This window comes from Leptodactylus fuscus, chromosome 1, assembly GCF_031893055.1.
Source record: "Leptodactylus fuscus isolate aLepFus1 chromosome 1, aLepFus1.hap2, whole genome shotgun sequence".
In the NCBI taxonomy this organism is placed as follows: domain Eukaryota; kingdom Metazoa; phylum Chordata; class Amphibia; order Anura; family Leptodactylidae; genus Leptodactylus; species Leptodactylus fuscus.
Window position 1 is genome coordinate 296,755,199 of NC_134265.1, and position 22,900 is coordinate 296,778,098.

At 38.5% G+C, this 22,900-nt stretch overlaps 1 protein-coding gene across 1 annotated transcript in view; it reads left to right on the forward strand.

Moving 5' to 3' along the window:
- The window catches only part of GALNTL6 (polypeptide N-acetylgalactosaminyltransferase like 6), a 1,127,066-nt gene that overhangs the window by 1,094,815 nt on the left and 9,351 nt on the right, over window positions 1-22,900 (forward strand). The window contains exons 10-11 of the mRNA XM_075258272.1: window positions 2,795-2,911; window positions 12,601-12,750. Coding sequence (XP_075114373.1) covers window positions 2,795-2,911; window positions 12,601-12,750 — 267 coding nt within the window. The remainder of the gene's footprint in view (window positions 1-2,794; window positions 2,912-12,600; window positions 12,751-22,900) is intronic.

The window sequence follows — 22,900 nt, forward strand, 5'->3', positions numbered from 1 at the left end:
TGCTGCACAGTATCATCTTTATGGTACTCTGTGGTAATATTTTTTCCTGATATGGTCCCATATCACCTCAGCTTGACTGTGGCCCAAAGCCCAAGTTGAAAACATTTGAAAATACATGGTACATAGTATTTCCTGAGTAAAGAAAGGTTGGCTGTATCTAACTATTAAATCTCGTATTCTTTGGGGATTTTAAATATTTGCATAAAAAACAAAAAACCCAGACCAACCGTAATTATCAAAAATATATAAATTTTATTAATCTAAAAATATACAAACATATAGACATAAATAACAATTAATGGAGGAGCTGAAGTGTCCACAAAAAATGAGCTGTTTTGTTACTTAGTTTTTGATGATTTTAAATATTTGTAAATTATAATGTACAGAATTTATGTGTGTTATTAGGCACTGAAGTGGAATAAGATACTTTTCTAACTCCTTTATTCAAATACTTAAATACGACGGCCATAGCTGTCAAGTCTTTGCTGTATTATACATCAGAGACCCGGTGCTACTGCCTGCAATTAATGCTTGCATTAAGGCGCATGGCACCACGGTCAAAGTTGACCGAGGCACCATTTTGTCAGGGAGCGCTGGCACCTGGAGCAAGATACGGGACCAGCATTCCATTGCCATGATAGTCAGGAATTCATTGAAGTCTCCCAGGCTTGTCTGGTATGCATTTGTATGACAGGCTGATTAATGCCATCCTCTAAACAAAAAAGGGGGGTGTTTAAAAGATACTGACAATGCATTCAAAAATGCATACCTTCTTTTACTGTATATATATTTTTTAAAAAGTATACCTAAAGAAATTTTTACACAGGCTGAACACTGAGAGGGCACAGAGGCTCCCAGAACCAAAGTCGTCTATGATACTAGTAGTCCCTGCTCCTTGTATCTCTACTGTTCTGTACTGTACTGTACTGTATATATTTTGGGAAATATGGCATGAGATCTGTATTTCACGGAATGAATCCACCAGTGTGAGTCAGGTGTAAGTGATCACTTAACTCATATTTAGTAGCAAAGACATGATCAGCGACAGGACAGTTTTATGCTCATAAAGCTTAACACATTCCATGAAAGTTTTAGAATTAATTTACAAAGCAATATATGCACATATACTGCTATATATTGATTCATGAATATATTATATTCTTCTTACTATAAAAATAAATAAACTTCACACTGTCTTACCCAAATAATTCTAGACACTATAAGACCGAGATCACAGCTTATTTTTCTTCTACTATTAGCTTATACACCTGGAAAGTTCCTGACATACATGCTAATTATGTCTACAGGGATCCATTGCCATGCAGAGTCCTTTTGTCCTCAGTTTGGCCAGTACACATCATTATGCCTCCCAAAATGACATGGAATAACTTATACCTTATCATTTAATAAACTAATTTATTAAATGAATGACCTACACTATCCCACACAGGATTGTGGAGTCAGTAGTCCAAACCACTGACCTTGACTCCTGCTCTGACTCCAACACCTTCATAAACAGCTATGTTCCTTCTGTTAATTCACAAAAACATTAGTAATTCACTTACTATAAAAGTAAACTAAACATTATTACATTACTATATAGGAATTATTTGTGAAAAGACGGATAATTGTATAATATAATTTAAAATAATCATTTTATTTTAAAGCCAGAGTTGGTAACTTTTTTTCCAATCCCGCTTCACTCAAAACAACTTCCAATTCAGACACCATGACTCTTACTCAGACTACACAGCCCTGGTTTCATAGCCTATGGTTGACAAATGTCACTGTATATCACCTATCGCAGCCTCTTTTAAGTGTAACTATGATTTGAAATTTTTTTAAATAAATCTGTAGCAAGGTTAATAAATATTTTTCCAATATACTTTATTAAGGGAGGGTGGAAGAGTGGGCTATTTTAATTAGACTTGTCTATGAAGTTTCTTCATTGCAGAGCTTTAACTGAGCATTGTTAAGGAAAGCTCTATACACATTGAGTACAACTGCAGTTACTGTACATGCAGAGGCTCTTTTTTTCTTCTTAAAGAAAGAGCCTCTGCAACAATAGTATCCCAACAAACTATTTGTTTAAAACCTGAGCAACCATACCAATAAACCATCTACACAATAAATTTGACCTCACCTACCTCCTATGTTCGCTTTCTTACAAGATCTGAACCCCCATTTTTCCTTAAACTTTTATCCTACACTCTTCAGAATGGGCAGTCCTTACTATGGACTACATTTCCCAAATGCATCTGTGCACTTTCTGTTTCACTGGCCATTCCTCCTAATAAAAATTATACATATATGACCTATTCTCCATATGTTAACAAGACTTATACGTGGTTATGTAGCTCTGATGAAATAAACAGCCATAGGGAAGAAAAACCCTTTACATGATTTTTTATAGATGAAGCTAAACTTTTATTCACTGTCCCTGTCTGTTGGAGCTGTAATGCTAACAGTACTTCTTATCTCCTGGAGCTCTGATGCCCTGGCTGAAAGACTTATGGAATCCATGTCATGTCCATCATTTTCAAAGACCCCTAGACTTAAAAGGGAATGATGTCTAAAATAAAACATGTCTTTGTTTTTATTCTACACACCCGTGGTCCATGAAAAAAAGAAAGGGACGTCTGAATTAATACATAGAAAATCAAGAGGACTGCGCTGTCTGTGCTGAATATGGACAGCATATGTCTTTGAATAACTGATATGTGAATAAGACCAAATAAATGTATTTTACCTTTGTAATATGTGAGTATTATTTTGTTTATATTTTTATCAACAGATGAGAAATGTTGCATCCAATCTTTGTATTGACAGCAAGCATGGAGCAACAGGAACAGAATTGAGAGTTGATACCTGTGTTAAGGATGGATCTGAAAGGACTTGGTCACATGAACAGGTAATATACAATAGAACGTCTAGCTTTTCAATGGGAAAAAATTTAACTATGACAATGTCCCATGATCCAAAAACATTGAAATGGTACAAAAGTATTTATGTAAAATCATTTATAATTGATTCTGTTTGGCTGTCCAGAGTTTTAAGGACACTGAAAGAGAAGTTGAAAGCATCATGAGTGTGTGCATGAATATAATAGTGCCACAACCTCTATCCCTGAATGCAAACACTGCTCTTGAAACTAATCCTACCACACAAAGTGTTTCCTGAACATTATAGAGCCACAGACAGTGTTGTTTGAAATTAATAGTGCCTCACGTACTGCCTTAAATTGAGCCTGTGTATAGTGTAAAGTTAATGAATAACTTTATGATTGCTTAATTGTGAAGTTATGTGCTCCCCTCCTGAGCGCTTATTTCTTCGTTGCATCTGTGATACATACTGCAGTATATTCCTATATGTAAAGGAAGTCAGGCTCACAATGCAGGTCTATTAGAATCCTAATCTGATTCCTAAAGTCCTGCATTGTGAGTCTGACCTCCTGTTCATACAGGAAATGCAGTGTTACAAAAAAAAGAAGGTAGCAGCCAAAACATAGTAAGTCATAAAAATTTGTTTGCACCTTATTTGATATCTTGACTTGAAATGAAGGAAAAAATATCTTTTATGGATTTCTGAGCAGGTAAAGGCCCATAATCATATGTTAAACTATTGTTAGCTGGCCATAATGGATTAAGAATAGGTTTTTATTAAGTATTATATTGTATAAGTATTTAGTATAAGTCATTATATGAAATGAAAATGCAATAATTATTCAGCAGTTCTGGTTTGCTAGCTGCTACCAGTTTTTTTTTTTTTTTTCCTGGAGTATGTGGATGAAGAACTTCAACAGACTGTGCGCATTTTGGGTGAGCCGACAACTTTCTTTTCATAAGGAAACACAGTGTGCATAAGAAGAGCCAAAAATAAGTCAGTGCTACAAAGGGAAGCATATAACTTTACAGTAAAAGCTGTTAGTAAAGTATTCTGTAACTCTACATAAAGGGCAATTTTTAACAAGGGCTCAAGATGTTTTTTTTTTTTTTTTAATGGAGTTCTCCATATGAAGATATGCAAAAATTAAGGTTCATTATGAAATGTTTAATTTACTATCAATTCTTTCCTGAAAATGATCATAAAGAAGAATTTAATTATTGACAACACACAAATAAACACTTTCTTTTCTTATTTTTCATACCTTTGAAGAGTTGTTGTCTCTAATTTAGTACATATCTCAGTAGACAATACAAACAGGTCTTGAAAAGGTTTTGTTATATAAATGTAAGTAATTTAAGGCAATTTAGGATCTATCGAAGAAAAAAAATGGGAAACACAACTAATTAAATAAATACAAAGCTAAATTGAATTGTTTTAATCAACAAATGACTCCATTTCTCCATTTTACACCTTTACAAATTGTTCATTTTAAAGACAGAATTTAGGAAACAAAGTTGTGCTGGTAGTACATTTACTTCTAGGATCTGTAATTTTACAGGCTTCAGAGCAAAGTTTTGGAGTCCGGAGTTAGATAATAGGCTTCAGATTACAGATGACTGCAAACCATCAATAGTTTTATTATTATTATTATTATTATTATTAGTAGTAGTAGTAGTAGTAGTAGAGATGAGCGAACGGCGTTTGATCGAATTGATATTACAATCGAATACCACGAGGCAAATGCACTAAAAATTTGTATCCCTTCCCACCTTCCCTGGTGCTTTTTTTGCACCAATAACTGCGCAGGGGAGGTGGGAAAGGAACTACGACAACGGAGTCATCGAAAAAAAAAATCGGAAAAAGTAATTGGCTGGCTAAATCAGGTGACCTCCACTTTATACGAATGGTCGATTTCAGATTCGGGTCATATGAGACTGTAAACAACTATGTGACTGTGAGACAGGGATAGATATACAGGCAGGGTTAGCTAGGGATTACCTTTATTTAGGTGGGAATGTCACTCACACAGCTCTTTGGGGCTCTGTCTCGTCGGGATCCCTGTCAGTTTGGGATATGCGAGAGCTGACTTTTCCCCATAGGAATGCATTGACCAGCATTGATTGGCCGAATGCCATACAGAGTACAGCATTCGGCCAATCAACGCTGGTTCTGCCGGAGGAGACGGATTCTAAGATCGGTCCACAGCAGTCTCTAATGTGGTACGATCTCAGATGCAGCAGTGTTGAGCACACAGGTGTAGCAGAGCTGGCCGTGCGCTGAGCTCTGCTACACCAGAGATGTAGCAGAGCTGAGTGTGTGCTGAGATCTACTACACCAGAGCTGTATCAGAGCTGAGTGCTGGAGGAGGCAGAGTCTAAAATCGGTCCACAGTCCGATCTCATATGTAGAAGTGTTGAGCACACAGCTCTGCTACACCAGAGATGTAGCAGAGCTGAGTGTGCGCTGAGTGTGCACTGATGCATCTCTGGTGTAGCAGAGCTCAGTGCACGGCCAGCTCTGTTACAACTCTGGTGTAGCAGAGCTCAGCAGACACTCAACTCTGCTATATCTCTGGTGTAGCAGAGCTCAGCGCACACTCAGCTCTGCTACATCTCTGGTGTAGCAGAGCTCAGCGCACACTCAGCTCTTCTACATCTCGGCTGTATCAGAGCTCAGCGCACGGCCAGCTCTGCTACATCTCAGGTGTAGCAGAGCTATGCGTTCAACACTGCTACATCTGAGATCGGATTGGATAGGATCGAGCAGTGGAAGGAGCTGACACATTTTGCCTGAAGCGCAATGGCCAAGAGGGTGGTCAGTACTACCGGTGGCATTGTAAGTCTTAGAAGGATGAAACCATTCACAGCTAATATGGAAAAATTACTTTTATGAATCATGTACTTTTTTTCAGACATGTCCTTTGGTTTGGGCTATCTTAAAAATCCATGCTGTATTGCCATTACAGCTTCCACCACTGCCACCACTCAGCCGACATGTCCTGGGACTATCATATCATTCCATGCTGCACTGCCACTCATGTTGCCACAGCTATCACCACTGCCGCCAATGTCCTGTGGCTGGTCCATAATATCATCCCATATCGTATTGTCACTCATGTTATCACAGGCTACCAGTAGTCAGCCAAACATGCTCTGCGGCCTGGACCTTCTTCACATTCCACTATACCACACGTAAAACAAACAAACAAACAAACAAACCCATTTTGATTTCACATTTGCTCCCATAAACGGATAATTTTGAAAAGTCAATTTTTCTTCACATTTCAACTAGGCAAACAGCCACAATTTTGTTTCCAAAAAATACAAGCCTGTAACACTTACGAGTCATTAAAATGGGCTAATATTTCAACAAAACCATTGCTTTTTGCAATATAACCACTGCGTGTGTCTAAAAAACCACGGTTAAACAACTTTTCCCCAAAAAAGGTTAATTTTTAGAGAGTTTTAAATGTTAAAATGCATAAAAGTGAATGGCAGAGCAGTGTATGGATAAACTAAGAGTTTGTATCCAATGCTCACTATCTGTTTTTCCATAGGCATTCATTTTCAGTTTAACATAGCTTCATCTTTGTTTGCTTTAGGGTATGTTCACACGGCGGAAAATCAGGAAGGATTCCTCTTCAGTTTCCGCTGCCGGCATTTTTGCAGTGCATCAGTATTCCGTCACGGCATCCCACTGCTGATTAGGCGATGAATGGGCCTAATATGTAGGGAGTCTTGAGCCGCGGACTCCTCGACTGAATCAGCCCTGGTGTCTGCAGCAAGAAAACAATGGGAGCTGGATTCTGGGGGGAATCTGCCCTCAAATCTGCTGCAAATTCTTCCATGTGAACATACCCATAGCGAGCTAAAAACTGGAACTTTGACAGTTACATTACACTGTATACACTATGTTTATTTCAAGTCTGGTGTTTACACTATATTTTAAGTCTGGTTCATGCAGAATCTATTCAGATGGCAGTGTTCGGAGAAACATAGCCAGTATGACAACTACATGTCCTAGTCTGACCACTGCTTGTCTGAAATGAACTCAAAGGTTGCGATTTATGGTGCTGCAAGTTCTAGAGCCTCCAAAGCTTTAATATCCCATAATCACGACATCATTTACTGACGACACAGGTGGTATAAGGTGGAAGGAGGTGTAGAGGAGGGAGACATCCTCATGGTCAAGAAGGGCAGATCACACAGACCATACTATATCAAAGTGTAGATAAAGAGGAAAGCACATACATCAGTCTGCAAGGATGGGGAAACTGTATCCATATAAAGGGAGTGAAGAATACCCATGGCCAAGAGAAAGGATAATCAAACTCTTCGCAGAACCAATGTCTGTTAGTCCAGGAGAGACCTCTCATGTAAGATGATCTTACATCCAGAATGTATTACTGAGAGACACAAACCCACGTGATAAAGGTCTGAAACAAGGAGCAGAGTGAAAGCTGAGATTTATTAAAAGAATTAGAAGATTATAGCCTGAAACTTACTGTAACTTTTTTTTAACTCCATTATAACCATTCTTTACATAAATAAATAAATAAAATATAAAAATTTTAATATTTTTTTGTACATTTCAAAGGTGTCCGCATCCTTTAAAAATAGCCAGCAGCACTATCAGCAGGGCTGTTTCTAGAACGCTGTTCTCATTTTATATATCTTAACATACCTATTAACAAAAGATATGTTTATTAAGACTAAATGAAAGAAAACCTGTATACTAAGCTCAAACCTGTCTTAGATCAGTATCGTCTCACGTGTCACTATATAAAGTGACAGATCAAAATAATGGATTGCAAAATAGTAGTATGAAACCAGTCTAACCTCTTTTAAAAAGTCTTGTATTAGTAATCGTGTTTACCATATTTTTTCCATTTTTTTATGTTACAATCCTTGATACATGAGCCCTACTGACTTTTTTGTATGATTGTCATGAAAACACATCTGTAACTGTCATTCCGGATATATCCACTAGATGGAAGCATTAAATAACAATTGAAGTTCTGAAAGTCATTATTTTCTATGGCTGTAGTATTAACCTCATAGGACAAGAGTTCACTAGCAAAACTCATTTGTTAACACAGCAATTCTGATTTTGGAAATCTGACTACTGAATACGTTAGTTGACTTAAAGGTTCCCCTGCTCTTACATGGATAATGCAATGCAATCTGTTAAGGTTATATTACAGAGCTGGAGGAGATGAGAATATAGATATTTAGTATTACAGAAAACATTTAGTATAATTTGTCATTAATTTATTTACATCTTTGCTCTTTCTATACCTAGAAACAATCATCTAGCCATGGGGGCAGTCCAATATAATCACAGATAGCCAGAGGTTAAACTTAAAGCTCCTGGGCCCCAATGGAAAATTGGTAATGGGGCCTCTACATCCTGTGTGCCAAAGGGAATAGTGATATATTTTATGGAGCAAAGGTACAAATTGGGGCCCCCTCAAGGTTCAGGGCCCAGTAGTAACAGTTACCTTTACATCCCCTATAGCTATACACCTGCTGACAGTCCTACTGGTATCACTGTATCTCTGTACAGAGAGTCAGGGGTGTAACTACCGGGGTAGCAGCTGCCACAGGGACATTAGGGGGCTCAATGACATTCACTACCGCTGCGTTTTTTTTTTTTGTTTTTTTTTCAATAGACCATTACCTGCTGGAGTTGCTCCGGCCGGCAATGGGCCCTATTTACTTACTGATCCTGGCTCCTGATAACGGCCGCGGGCACTTCTCCTTCTGCAGAGGTTGCTGTGAGCAGGAGCCAAGATTGGTTAGTAAGGCTGCAGGCCCTGCAAACACTATTATTATACTCAGGGGTTTTTTCAGACCCCCGAGTATAATGATCGGAGGTCCAAGGGGTGACAGTACAGGACCCTCTACCCCACTGTGCCAGTCGGTCATTGTTAGTATTATATCTACCTGTATATTTTGTGCACTGTATGTAAACCCCCAAATGTCAAGCACCATGGCATTAATGGTGCTATATAAATCAACAATAATAATAATAATAATAATAATAATAATAATTCCTATGGGTGCGTGCTATTCGAAACAGGAGTTTCGATTAGTACTCGCTCATCTCTACACATAAGTTACCTTTATAAGGATGACATAACTGTTTCAATATAACCATATTTCTACTAAACAATAAACACTAAAATGGTTGCTTGTTTTTTCATCCTTCATTAATGTTCTGCTACCAAGGAATGCATCACATTAATTTTTCTTTAAAAAATAAAAAAATGAAAATTTGTCTTCTAATATTATGGGACAACCATGGTACATGAGCTACTAAAATTGCAGAGATTTGCTTTACCGTAGTAGATATGAGCAAAAATAATCGATACAAAAATAAAGGTGGCAATACAATTTCAATAGCTGTAGGACAAGAGAACAATAGGCTGAAAGCCCCCACCCCACTCCAAGTATATACAAGCTTGGCTGGTTCAGAATGTAGAGATTGATGTAAAGAACTACCAGACACCACTGATGACAACTTATCTCCCCGAAGAACAAAAGATCTGAGCATGTAAAATTCAGCACAGCTGATCCTTCTTTTCCTTGACATGTAATTGACCTCTATACACATGATACATTCAGATGGCGCCACCAAAATTGGCAGATTTTAACAGCATAAAGCTAATGTACATGGGCGTCTTCAAGTACAGAACTAATTTATATGTGTAGAGAGAGGAAGGAGCTGTCCCCCTCGCCAATATCATGACTAGAGATGAGCAAGTAGTATTCGATCGAGTAGGTATTCCATAGAATACTACGGTATTCTAAATACTCGTACTTGTTCAACTACTACTCCTATTTGCAGTAAAGATTTGATTCAGAACCAGCATTGATTGGCCGAATGCTATTCAGTGTAGAGCATTCGGCCAATCAACACTGGTTCTGCAGCAGGCTCTTCTTTGCTAGTCGGGAGAGCTGGCAGCTTTCAGTTATGCGGGAGTTGACTTTTTCTCATAAGAATGCATTGACCAGCGTTGATTCGCCGAATGCTATACAGTGTACAGCATTTGGCCAATAAAGGCTGGTTCTGCCGGAGGCTTGTCTGTGATGAGGCAGAGTCTAAGATCGGACCACAATGGGGTCTTCTGTGGTCCAATGTTAGATTCCGCCTCCTCACAGACATTGCTAAAAAAAAAATGGCCTGGGAGCATGCGCAGTAGCCGTAGTAGAAGCCGCATGCTACTGCGCATGCGCCCAGGCCATTTTTTTTTTAGCAATGTCAGTTCGCGAGCACTGGAGGAAGATAGGACCTGAGGACATTGCAGGAAGAGGAGGCGTGGATGAAGAAGACGGCGGACCCTGAATGCCCACCCACAGAGCACGATGGGTAAGTAGATCACATTCTTTTTTAGGGTATTATTTTAAAACTGGGGGGTAGTTTAATATAACTTTAGTGGTGTCTGAATAGCCTTTTTAAAGGCTATTAACGCATATGTGGTGATTTTGCTGATAGAGCCCCTTTAACTGCACAGTGCTCCTCCTAAACACTCTCCTCCTGCTACTCCTGGACTTGGTGACTCTCCTTTAGTCGAATAGTGGTTTCCCCTGAAACTAGCATTTTTTTCCCATTGACTGTAATGGGATTCAATTTGATCAAGTAGTCGAATATTGAGGCTCTACTCTAAATGAAACTCGAATATTTCACTACTTGCTCATCTCTAATCATGACACTTTCATCTTCACCTTTATCTTCACTTTCACAATCTTGCCCTCTAGTCATAAGATGTACACATCAGAAACTGAAAATTGATCTGTACAAAACAAGAAGAGTAAGAGATTTGTGTAAGCTTATTGGACATATTGAAAACCTGACTTATGCAATATACAATATTAAAAGACTCCAATACATTCTCTGATATGAGTTTACTTTTAAAGCACATGAAACTTAATAGTGTGGCCTGCATATACTAAAGTCTATCCCTGAAAAACATAAAGTGCCTAAAACCTAACTTTTATTAAGGTCAACTAAAATAGATATAAACAAGTACAATTTGAAAACACTGGCCGACTCTCACATCTCCGAAGTCCGTATAGATCTACTGTATATACCTATCTCAGGTCTATTGCAATATGTGACAGTAGGCTTACTGGATTAAGGAAGATAATAAGTCTTGCTTTTTTCCCTCTTATAATTGGATGCCAGGGTAAAAGTCACTCCTAACAGACTAAAATCTAATAGTCACTACACTGTCGGATAGAAATCAGGGTGAATTCACTATCTATATATCAAGAAGGCAGCGATCGCTGTCCTTAATTGTCTCTCCTTTCCTATACAATTTTGTCCCTATGTGTTGCATATTATTAAGTTATCAGGAGACCTGTCCAGAGAGAGCTAAGAACATTTAGAGATTGCTTATTAACCATACATCTCGCCCTTTGAGTTTCAGTATGGGTTGCTAATCTGCTGAGATGGTATCACAGTTTTAACATGTTACTAGAATTTTTTTATACCATATGAAAAACACACTGCACCAAATGTTTCAGCCACCAGATGGCAGTCCCTGACATAACATAACATCAATATTACAAGCATAAGTTAAATACAGTATGCCTATGCTGATATCACCCTTATTTGATATATTCATTGTATGTATTAGTCTATGTATATAGTATATGAAATCTAATCTTTAACAAACTGTTATAAAATAAGTGAGTAGATAATTACATTTATAGAAGAGAAAAGAAATTTACTTATCAATATGTAATTCAACTGACTCTCCAGGTAATTCTGATAATAGATCACTACTAGAGATGAGCGAGTAGTACTCGATCGAGTAGGTATTCGATCGAATACTACGGTATTCGAAATACTCGTACTCAATCGAGTACCACTCGCTGTTCGAATGTAAACGTTTGATGCAGAACCATCATTGATTGGCCGAATGTTATACAGTCGGCCAATCAACACTGGTTCTTCTCCTATCTTTAGAAGTCTTCTCCGTGCAGCTTCCCCGCGGCGTCTTCCGGCTCTGAATTCACTCTGCCAGGCATCGGGCCTGGGCAGAGCCGACTGCGCATGTCCGCTTGTAGTGCAGGCCCGATGCCTGGCAGAGTGAATTCAGAGCCGAGTGACGCCGCGGGGACACTGCACGGAGAAGACTTCTCGGAGGATCGAGCCCGACCCTCACTCATGGACTTGGTAAGTATAATTTGATCGAACGTTGCCTACCCCTGAAACGAGCATTTTCCCCCCATAGACTATAATAGGGTTCGATATTCAATTCGAGTAGTCGAATATTGAGGGGCTACTCGAAACGAATATCGAACCTCGAACATTTTATTGTTCGCTCATCTCTAATCACTACAGTTTTATTGGTTACTGGGCAGATGTCTGAATACTTTGCTATGACTGTAAATAGGCAGTGCACCTGTGTGTACATCACATGACCATGGACTGTATATCACATGATCATGGACTGTATTATGTGACCATGGACTGTATATCACATGATCATGGACTGCATCATGTGACCATGGACTGTATATCACATGGACTGATTTCTATCCACTATAAGTAAAGTAAGAATGACAGCAGGGAGAGATCTAGAAAACGAGAGGAATTAGCACGGAAAGTATATTGGAGAATTGCAGAACTTTTCCTTATACACAAATTAGCATTTATCTCTAAATTTGTTTTCATTTTTAAATTTTATGCGATGTTATTCCTCAGCTCTTCACCTTTGGATGGAGAGAGGACATACGCCCTGGTGAGCCGCTTCACACAAGAAAGTTCTGCTTTGACGCCATTTCTCGTAATAGTCCAGTCACCCTTTATGACTGTCATGGAATGAAGGGTAACCAGCATTGGAGCTATAGAAAGGTAAGACAATGTACATCAATAGCTGAAAATACAAACAGAATAATAGCCATAAATGAAGGTATTTAGTCACATAAATATTGATTAGGTAGATACACTTGTATAGAAAAAACAAAATAACTACAATACTCACAGCCATTCTTCATCGTTACATTTTTTCTTTTCTTTTTAATAGTTTTTAATAAATGTAGAAAAAGTCCTCAGTCTATATATAATTAAAAATAAAATAAGTTCAGCTATTTATATCAATTACCGTAATAGGTGCTGCTCCAATGATTCCAGCACAGTTGGAATTATTTCTCTAGTCCCCACCGTTCCTGAGCAATCAATGTTGTTGGCTTTGATGCTTGAGCTTGTTGCTCAGGAACGGTGGCTAGAAAAAAAATTCTAACAGTGCTGAAATCAGTGTAGCAGTAGCTCATAAAAGATGCTAAGAACTACTGAATAATTGGTTGAGGTGGTGATAGGTCTTCTTTAAGTCCCTCAAAGACAATCCAGAGAGCTCTATGAAGGACACCCATAGTTTTTTATAGACTTTGTTTTGAAGTTTTGAATGTTTTGATATTTCAGACCAATATTGAAAGACAAATGTTATTGATTGTATGATAAAAAGCAAGCTACATGGGCCAATCCTTTACAACCACCACCCCTGGCTCTCCATTGTGAAGAGGCTCCTATACTTTCAGCTACATTGATAGATCTCCAACATAGGTGACCCAGAAGTGTAGCAGACAGGATTCAGCAATGCACTACTGTACTTGCATAGCAAGGAGAGACTATGGGCCTTCAGACTCTAAAGCCATGTCACTATGGTTTAAATGATAATAAAATAATAAAATATTATAATAAAATATAATAAATATAATAAAACATTATATATAATAAATGAAATCTAAAATAAAAAATATTACACAGTTCTAAATGAGCACATGCTGGTTGAGTATTGCTAAAATGGAATACAGAGGATGAGAAGAGTGGAAGGGAATATGAATTTATAACCAGCACTAAAAATTAGAGATGGGTGAATATGTTTGAAATGAACCTCATTCGACTCAAATATTACAAATTGTTGAGCTTTTAAGGAGACTGAACAATTGGAATTTGTCTTAGTTGAACTAAAATGGCCGCTGCTGGTAAATTATTATACTTTGGGGTTTCTTCAGACCTAGAGTATAATAGCTTAAGGCCCAGAGAAGGTGAAAAAATAGAAAAAACTGTTATACTCACTTTTCATTTCCTCTCCTGGGCTGCCGCGCCGGTCTGTGTCTTCCTCCTCATGTCTAGCTCTTCTGTTACATTATGACGCCCGACATGACCAACCACAGGCCTCAGCGTTAACCCTGGGCGCATGACATCACGGAAGAGCGCCAGACGCCAGAGTATAACAAGTTCACACTTGCTTTGTCCGAATACAGGAAGAAATTAATCTTCTGGGTTTGGCCCATCTTTACTAAAAATTTATTTTAAAGAGGTTTGGTGGCTCAGTGGCAAAAAACCAGAAAAGTGCAACTTGCACCTTATAAGTGATCTGTGTTAGTTATAACATACCGTATTTTTCGGACTATAAGACGCACTTTTTTTCCCCAAAATTTTGGGGGAAAAGAAGGGTGCGTCTTATAGTACGAATGTGGCCCGGCATCCGCTGTAATAGGAAGGCGGATGCCTCCCCGCAATAGCAGCATCACTCCTGCAGCTGCTGGCTTCATGCAGGGCAGGAGCATAGCGATGTCTCAGGCCACGACATATGTGCCGGCGTCTAACCCTCCCCGGGATCCGCCTATTACAGTGGATGCCGGGTCTGTACTGGCAGCCCCTTCCCCCCCACCCAAAGTGTAAACAACAGTTGTATTGCCGTCTATGGGACTTGCAATCAAATGACTTGCAATCAAATGAAATAAATAAGAGTTCTTCACTTCCTTTCCCTAGAATACAATGTGGCCTTGCAGCTGTTGCAAAACTACAACTCCCATATATTAAATATTTTTACCATTTTTTGCTTCAAAATTTTTTTTACCCTATTTTCCTCCTCTAAAACCTAGGTTTGTCTTATAGTACGAAAAATACGGTAATTGTCTCTTGGTCTATGCCAAATTTAGCAAGATTACGTGATACTCATTGCATGTCTTATATGACATCCAGAACCATGTTCCTTTTTTAATCATTATACTGAATGAAAAGATAATAAAAATAGAAGCATAAAAATGAACTGCAGTTATTCTCTAGGATGTAATAAAACCTGTGTCATTGAATGACTAGACTAAATATGACGCAGATGTTATTGAACGTGTAATTAGTAAAACCATTGAATCCATAAGGCTGCTTGCAAGACATAAATAGACTCCTTAATAATCTATCTGCTAAACCAGTCTGTTGTGTCTGGATTATATGTATTTGCTGCTTATGTGTCCATGCTTCCCTGGGCTTCAAAGGCTTATCTCTGTATTACAAAAATGACCAGGGCTTAGCCATACAAACAGTTTACTCACCATTGTATATTTGTTGCAATATTAAATATAAATATGATTATGGATACGTTCTATACAAATCTGTCATTTAGCACATTGTGTGTCAAAAACTGTCTGATTTTTAATCAATATTAAATAAAAGCTGCATGTGTTAGTAAAATAAATATTGGTTGTTCATATACAGAGGCTAAAAACCATTGCTGATAATGTGCTACACAGCTGAAAATCTATACAAGTGAGCTCTGATAATCTACAACTGTGCAACCATTGTGATCAAAGAAAATGCAAGACGTTTTGCGAATAGCGATGGATCATCACACGTTACATGGCAAAGCTGCATTTTGTTTTATTATACAATGAATAGGCTTAATTGGGTTGTACAACAAACTAAAGACGATCTATCTCCTCCTCAATTATATTCTATTGCCACCACTGTGTTGCAGAGCATATTACAGTGATAAACATACTTTTGTTATGTATATCACGTTTGTAGATTTGGAGAAAAACAACATTGAAGTCTTATACAAATGTGATAGCTGGTGCTCTGGGGGTAGACCTTCAGCTCTGGGAGCACTGCTTTTTCTGCTTGAAGGGTGATGTCAGAGCCAGTACTGTGCTGTGACTATAACAAGCGGCACTTGTGTACTCATCTCATGACCATGGACCGTAAATCATATGACCATGGTCAGACTTTTATCCACTAGAAGTAACAAAACGAATGACAGGAAGCAGAGATCTAGAAAACCGTGAGGAATTGATACAGAAAGTATATTGGAAAATTGTTTATCTTTTTATTGTACATTTGTTTGTCAATATTGGTCTGGAAGTGGCCAACCCCTTCAATGTCTAGCAAGGAAAGGAAATACTTGACTGTTTTTTTGTAATCTCGATTTGATGCCTTGTCATGCACCACTGTGCTTAGGCATTGTCATTTACCATTTGCACAGTTTTTGCTTGGGAATGAGTGAATACTTTTTGATATTTGTACCAGCTTAGTCAGGTCCCGTGATGATGGGTGTGAATGCACCCTGAAACGCAGCGTAGGGACTGCATAGGGAAAACTTTTTTACCAGGGTCAGATTGGGACTGCCTTTGTTAGGGTGGGAGCCATTGGGGAATAGAGGGACACTGTGTAAAGGGCTTAATAGGGACAGCATTAGCCCTTTTATCACTAGGACTATTCCTCTCTCCAGCGGATTTCCATGATCATAGGACCGGTAAGATCTTACCATTTACTTGCTGTTGTTTTTTTCTGGTTTCATGCTATTTTCTCCTGTTATCTGTACCTGTGGGATTACAAGTATGCTGTATGGTGGTATGTAGATCTGGCCACATTTTTATTCATTTTCTCAGGTAGAAACTACTCCTGTTGACATTTTTTAGGGGGTGTTACATTAAACGTTAAGTTTTATTATTTGTGCATCAGTGCTTGGTATTAGAATTGTCTGATGTAAGTAGAGACGCTGCCTCGTGTCACCTGGGGAGCATTCTACCATATGCTTATCACTCGTTTTTATTCATTTGCTAATTAGCCTCCAGAAAGCACCGGAAGTTCTCATTGAGCACTCTCTGCTGTGTGTGAGAGCAGGGGGATGAGTCATCAGCAGCAGCCTGTGCTGTACAATCATCTGCTGGTACCTTTCCCTGCTCAGCCTCAGACCGCCATCAACTGAAGCTTAGCAGGGTGACCAGTGCTATGAAAATCTGCAACGTGCTCCATATCCTTAGCTGGTTCCTCACTAGATTAACAAGGCCTGCTCAGCTTCTCAGTGGGCCTGGGGCCGGCCCCCCACCCTCCCCCGGTTGCGATGCCTCTGCTGCTGCAGTCAAATGAAGGGGGAGAGTGAGGGGAGTTTGGGACTGCTGCTCTAAAAGTTTACAGGGTTTTCCATTGTATATTAACAAAAAATATGTCTTTCAGAATGAAGTCCATATTTCTGAAGCCTCTGTATTCATTTTTCAAAAACATCCTCATGTAGGTCTTGTTTATAAATATTTCCTGCACCTTTGTGGGGAAAAGTTACATTACAAACCTAACATTTATACTGGCATACATGAGAAGTGACATAGGAACTGCAATGTATAGTCAGTCTATAAGGATACATAAATGAAATAAATGTGCGTATGCATGCCTAAAAAACAAATGTCACTTTACAAATGAAGCAAAACAATATAAAATACAGTAGGAAAAGAGAGACAAAATCTCCCTGGTTGTACAAATACATTAGTGTTACAAAGTAGTTCTGGCTGAGAAATATTATTAGATTTGACTGACCTTAAAGCAGTTGACCTTCAAATCTATATATGTGAAAAAGCCAAGTCCATTTCATTTTTATCATTGGTATGATGCATCTACAAATTTTGCGAGTTGACGATATTTAATAATTACACATTTGTAAGAGAACTACAGAAAGAACACTTTCAGAAATGGCAAAATGTTTCCAAGATTTCAGTTTCATTTATTGTTTAGAAAACATTGTTTATAGGCAAAAGAAAAACACAGGTTAGGCCTGGTTCACATCTGCATTTGGAGAGTCCGCATAATGACCTCCGAACAGAATACTGAATGCATTGACAAGCGATGAGCTTATGAAAGCACATGGACCCCGACGGAACAGGAGCACTACAGATACTCTATATTCACTAGAGCGGGCACTTTCAGACACAGGGATACCTAATGTGTTTCACAGTCATTTTCTACTTATATATGTATTCTAGGGAAAGGAGTGATTTAGAACATTTATTTATTTTATTTTTTTTTATTATATTTTTTTTAAAGCTTCTTTTTTTCCCCACTATTTTATGGGAGATTATATACATTACTATTGCGGCTGGTCATAGACCCCCCCCCAAAAAAAAAAAAAAAAAAAATAATAATATTTTTTTTTTTTTTTTTTTTTTGCTTAACTCGAGTATAAGCCGAGGGGGGCTTTTTCAGCACAAATACTGTGCTGAAAAACTCGGCTTATACTCGAGGATAGATAGATAGATATTACACATGAAGTAAACATATACTGCTATAGAAACCATCATATTTCAGATTCCTGACGCCCCAGCAGTCATATGATTGTTGGGAGCTGGGGTAATTGAACAGCTGATGGGGCCTAGAGGACCAAGTTCAGCTTTGCAGTGGAGGTGACTTTCTTTCTATATAATCCCCATTTATAGGGGAAATCAGCAATAAAAAATATACTCCAACAAAGGTCTTTTATGTCCTTATGGGGTACTATGTAAAAACAATAAAATAATAATAGGTAAAACAAGAAATGTCATAAAAATAGAGCCCTGTGTATCACTGAAATGGCTGAAAAATTATTTGAATAACCCAATGAAAAAAATGGTATAGCTTTCAAAAGCACATGCGCATGACAAAAAATGTGTTCAGTCATAAAACAGGTAAATGCCCCAGAAGTTAGTTTATCATTTTAAGTGATTTCTGCAGTCTGGACTCAACTATGTAGACTACAGATGTTGTTGCCCTACAGAAAGTCTCTGCCCCAGCCTTACATGTAAATAATTGTATCACTGTCATTTAGTGTATTGATACTTGCAGTATTGGACTCGGATGCCTAGCGCTTACCAGTAAAATTTGTTCTGGGGCTCACTATACAGCAACAGGCAAATATTATCTGACATTTGCTGTTTTTAATGTCTCTAATGCAAATTTACTTTTTGGTATCAGCCTGCTGCCCAGCCCTTGCTTTTGATTGCCTGGGTTCATGGCCATACTCTGCTACCTGGCTCTTGCCTTGAACTAGGACCCTTCTAGCTCTGTAATTGTCCACACAGCAGCAGCAAGATCATTGATGATGGAGGCCCCTGCAGTATGATTGAGAAGATGGGGCCCAAGAGGGAAGGATACCAGATGACCTAATATCAAAGAAACAACTAGAGACACCACCAATAAAAATATATGAATAATTTATTAATTCTGAATTAAAAATATACACAAACAATACACAGACACGGCGTCTCCCCGTCCTGCTTTCTATTGTTATTGCTACTGAATCTTGGAAATAATGTCTGTTGTCACATGTATGTATATATGATCCCTTAGGGGACACTTGTTCTTACTTTGCCTATTATCATAGTGACCATGGCGTCCTTTTTAGTCCATTAAGTAATAGTATTAAGTAATATTTTATTTGAGATTTTGTGGTGATATAGGTTCTATTGATATCTCTTTTTGGACCTGATATACTGTATATACCTGTTAGTATTATACATATATCTATCAGACTTTCTTTCCTATTTGAAATTTATTTTTACTTTTTTGGGGTAGTACTGAAGTGGGAGGGTAAGGTATTATACCCCTCTGTCTGTGTATTTTTTGTGTATATTTTTAATTCAGAATTAATAAATTATTCATATATTTTTATTGGTAGTGTCTCTAGTTGTTTCTTTGATATATGCTTTGTTGGTTTTGAGACCTACAGTATATTGTTGTTATTTGGGCTGATTATTTTTGGTTTTCATTACTAGATGACCTAAGCCTACACCTAGAGATCATATCAGCTGCCCAGTGTGTCTATAGTATGTAAAAATAAACTGGGCAGTTTCTTACATAATCTAACAAGTTTATTATGCCAACACACAATCTGGTCGAGATGGTGTATGGTGAGTATTTGTATGCAAAATAGTGCAGTGAACCATGGCATGCCTGGGTGGTCTGGTCCCACGTGGCTCCGGGACCTACTGAGTGATTCAGATGTGGTTCAGTCTGATCCTGGATACTTTCCCTGCAACTATGCATAGTATATACTGTATATGTACAGTATATATATATATATATATACACACACACACACACACACACACACACACACACACACACGTGCATCTCAATAAATTAGAATATCATCAAAAAGTTATTTTTTTAAGTTTAATTCATTTGAAAAAGTAAAACACATACATTACATTTTGTCATTACGAACAGAGTGAACTTTTTCCAGTGTTTCTTTCTGTTAATGTTGATTACGGCTTACAGCCAAGGAAAACCCAAAATTCATTATCTCAGAAAATTAGAATAATTAACCCAATTCAGCTCCCCAAGCATTTAAAAAGGTCCCTTAGTCTGGTTCAGTAGGCGACACAATCATGGGGAAGACTGCTGACTTGACAGATATCCAGAAGCCAGTCATTGCCACATACATAATAAAATCAATATATAAATGAATCGATCAGAGGAAAAAAATGCAGTGAACATTCTTACCATACCACCTGTTTGACTCCAGACCCATACGAAATTTTCTGCCACAGATTTTCACTTCCATCATATTTTATGCATACTAGTCCTTTAGTAAGACCGTTATCAATTTCAATATAGTTTTGGGTGGGTGTTTAAAATAAAGTTTACTGTATAGTTCTCATTTTGCTTCAATTGAATTATTTTGCTATTGGCCAGGGGAAAGGGTCACTGATATAAAGTAAGATTAAAGTCATGAACAGCTAAAGGACTGGAAACATTTTTGTATGCAACACAGCAGTCTAAACATAGCATTGACATTAGGTGGTGAAATCTATAAGAAATAAAAGCTCTTGAAAACTGCAGCCGAGCTGGTATACTATTTATCTTCAAATTACAAAAACAGAGTGTTATGCATTTTAATGGCTTCATAATCATATCCAATTACTGAAGAAGTATTTACATTGTTATTACAGGGCCACATGATTATAGCCAAGTGATGTGGTGTGCACATTAGCAATCCACATAAAAAGGTTTATGGTTATTTCCAACCTTCCAGACGGTTCATTTGTGGAGATATTTTAAAGGCATAGATAATATGGACACAATCTAAATTGACCTGGCTACATAATGACATTAACATAAGTGAGGACATTTATCAATCGTTTAATATACTTCTTCAATTTGTAGGTCAGCATAAAATTGTGCAAATTAAGCTAAATTGATCAAAACAGCACACGATGTTTAATATATTTGGATTGTATTTTAGACATTATGCATTATCCAATGCAACATTATGGCTGAAATGTATAAATATTTTTGTGGCAGGGAATAGTGCATGTCATTAAAGTGGAATTTCCATTTTATACTGTAATGTTATAGCATGTAGACATGAGCGAACAGTAAAATATTCGATATTCATTATTCGCTTCGAATAGCCGCTCAATATTCGACTACTCGATCGAATATCGAACCCCAATATAGTCTATGGGGGGAAAATGCTTTGTTTCAGGGGAACCTACCATTCAACTCAGGAAGGTCACCAAGTCCACTCTCACACCTCAGGAAATGATGCCAACACCTCTACAATGCAACTGGGACATCAGGGCAAGCATGTCTGGAGGCATCTAACAAGCCCAAGTCACAGATTTACCCCACCATCATAGCCTAACAACTGCACACTTTCCACACTCAAACAAAAACTCTATCAAAGTGGGAAAATACCTGGAAACCTTCTTTCCTCCCCAATTGGATGGACAGAAACCCAAATTTGATGCTAAAGAAACATCAACAAGCACCCCTTTAAATCACGTTGCCCATGACAACCACAGATGGAATAGGCAATGGGAAATCCAACAGTACCCACCCTTAACTGACATTGTGTTTGTGATGTGGTAAGACCTTCCAAAATTCACTTTTCTGGCCCTTAACGTGAGCCCTTCCAAATTAAGTTAGAGGCCCTTAAGCTGAGCTACCAGCAGAGATTGAGGCCCTTTAGGTGACTTCAGCCTCTTACCATCAGAGTTTTAGGCCCTTCAACTTAGTTCAGCCTTGCACCAGCAGAGTTTTTTTTTCCCTTTGGGTGAGTTGAGCCTTGCACCAGCAGAGTGTTAGCCCCTTTAAATTTCTTAGCCCCTAAAATGGTGGTTCCAGAACCATCACTCTCATTGTGTTGGATTGATGCAGTGGATTGGACTGAGGACCCAGACATTGACCTTGATTTTGATTGGGAAATTGGTAACATTTTGGCATCAAGTCCTGGGGGTAACTTTTATTTAGAGGACCGCAAAGGTGTAGAATTGGCTGCAACCACTACTACCAGTAATGGTCCTCTAATATCGGACTCTACATTACCTCTACAGGGTTCTGATCAGGTGTTAATAGTCCAAACAACATGCTCCAGTACTTTAGATGTAGATCAGAAACCACTTTCCCTTCCGACACCCGATTTAACCAAGCTTCACTATCATCATCCTGCTGAGATGGAGCCACTAAAGGAAACCTTGCCTTCAAAGGCATGTTCTGGAGTTGCGACTGAGCCAAATCTAAACACAGAGTCCTTTGGAACTGAACAAAATTCAACAGCAGTGTTTTTGGCCCTTAGGGTGAGTTGAGCCTTGCACCAGCACGTGTCCCGTAACATCAGGTGAACTAAGGGCCCTAAGTTCTGTGCTTTGCTTGAAGTTCCCTTTGACCACCGACGAGTGGACAAGTGCATGCAGCCAGGGACGCTGCATCTCAATCGCAGCACACTGGCTGAATGTAGTTGAGGCTGGGACCGGGTTGCAAACTGTGGCAGGCTGCCTTGTCTCCCCGCCCAGTATTCCTGGCAGGAGTGTTGAAACACCACCCTCCTCCTCCTCCTCTGCCGTTAAATCGACCCCAGCTATGAGCTGGAAACGCTGCAACACTGGCGTGGGGAGACATCATCAGGCTGTGCTGAAGCTCATCAGCTTGGGGGACAGACAGCACACTGCCTCCAGGGTCAGGGATGCTATCCTGG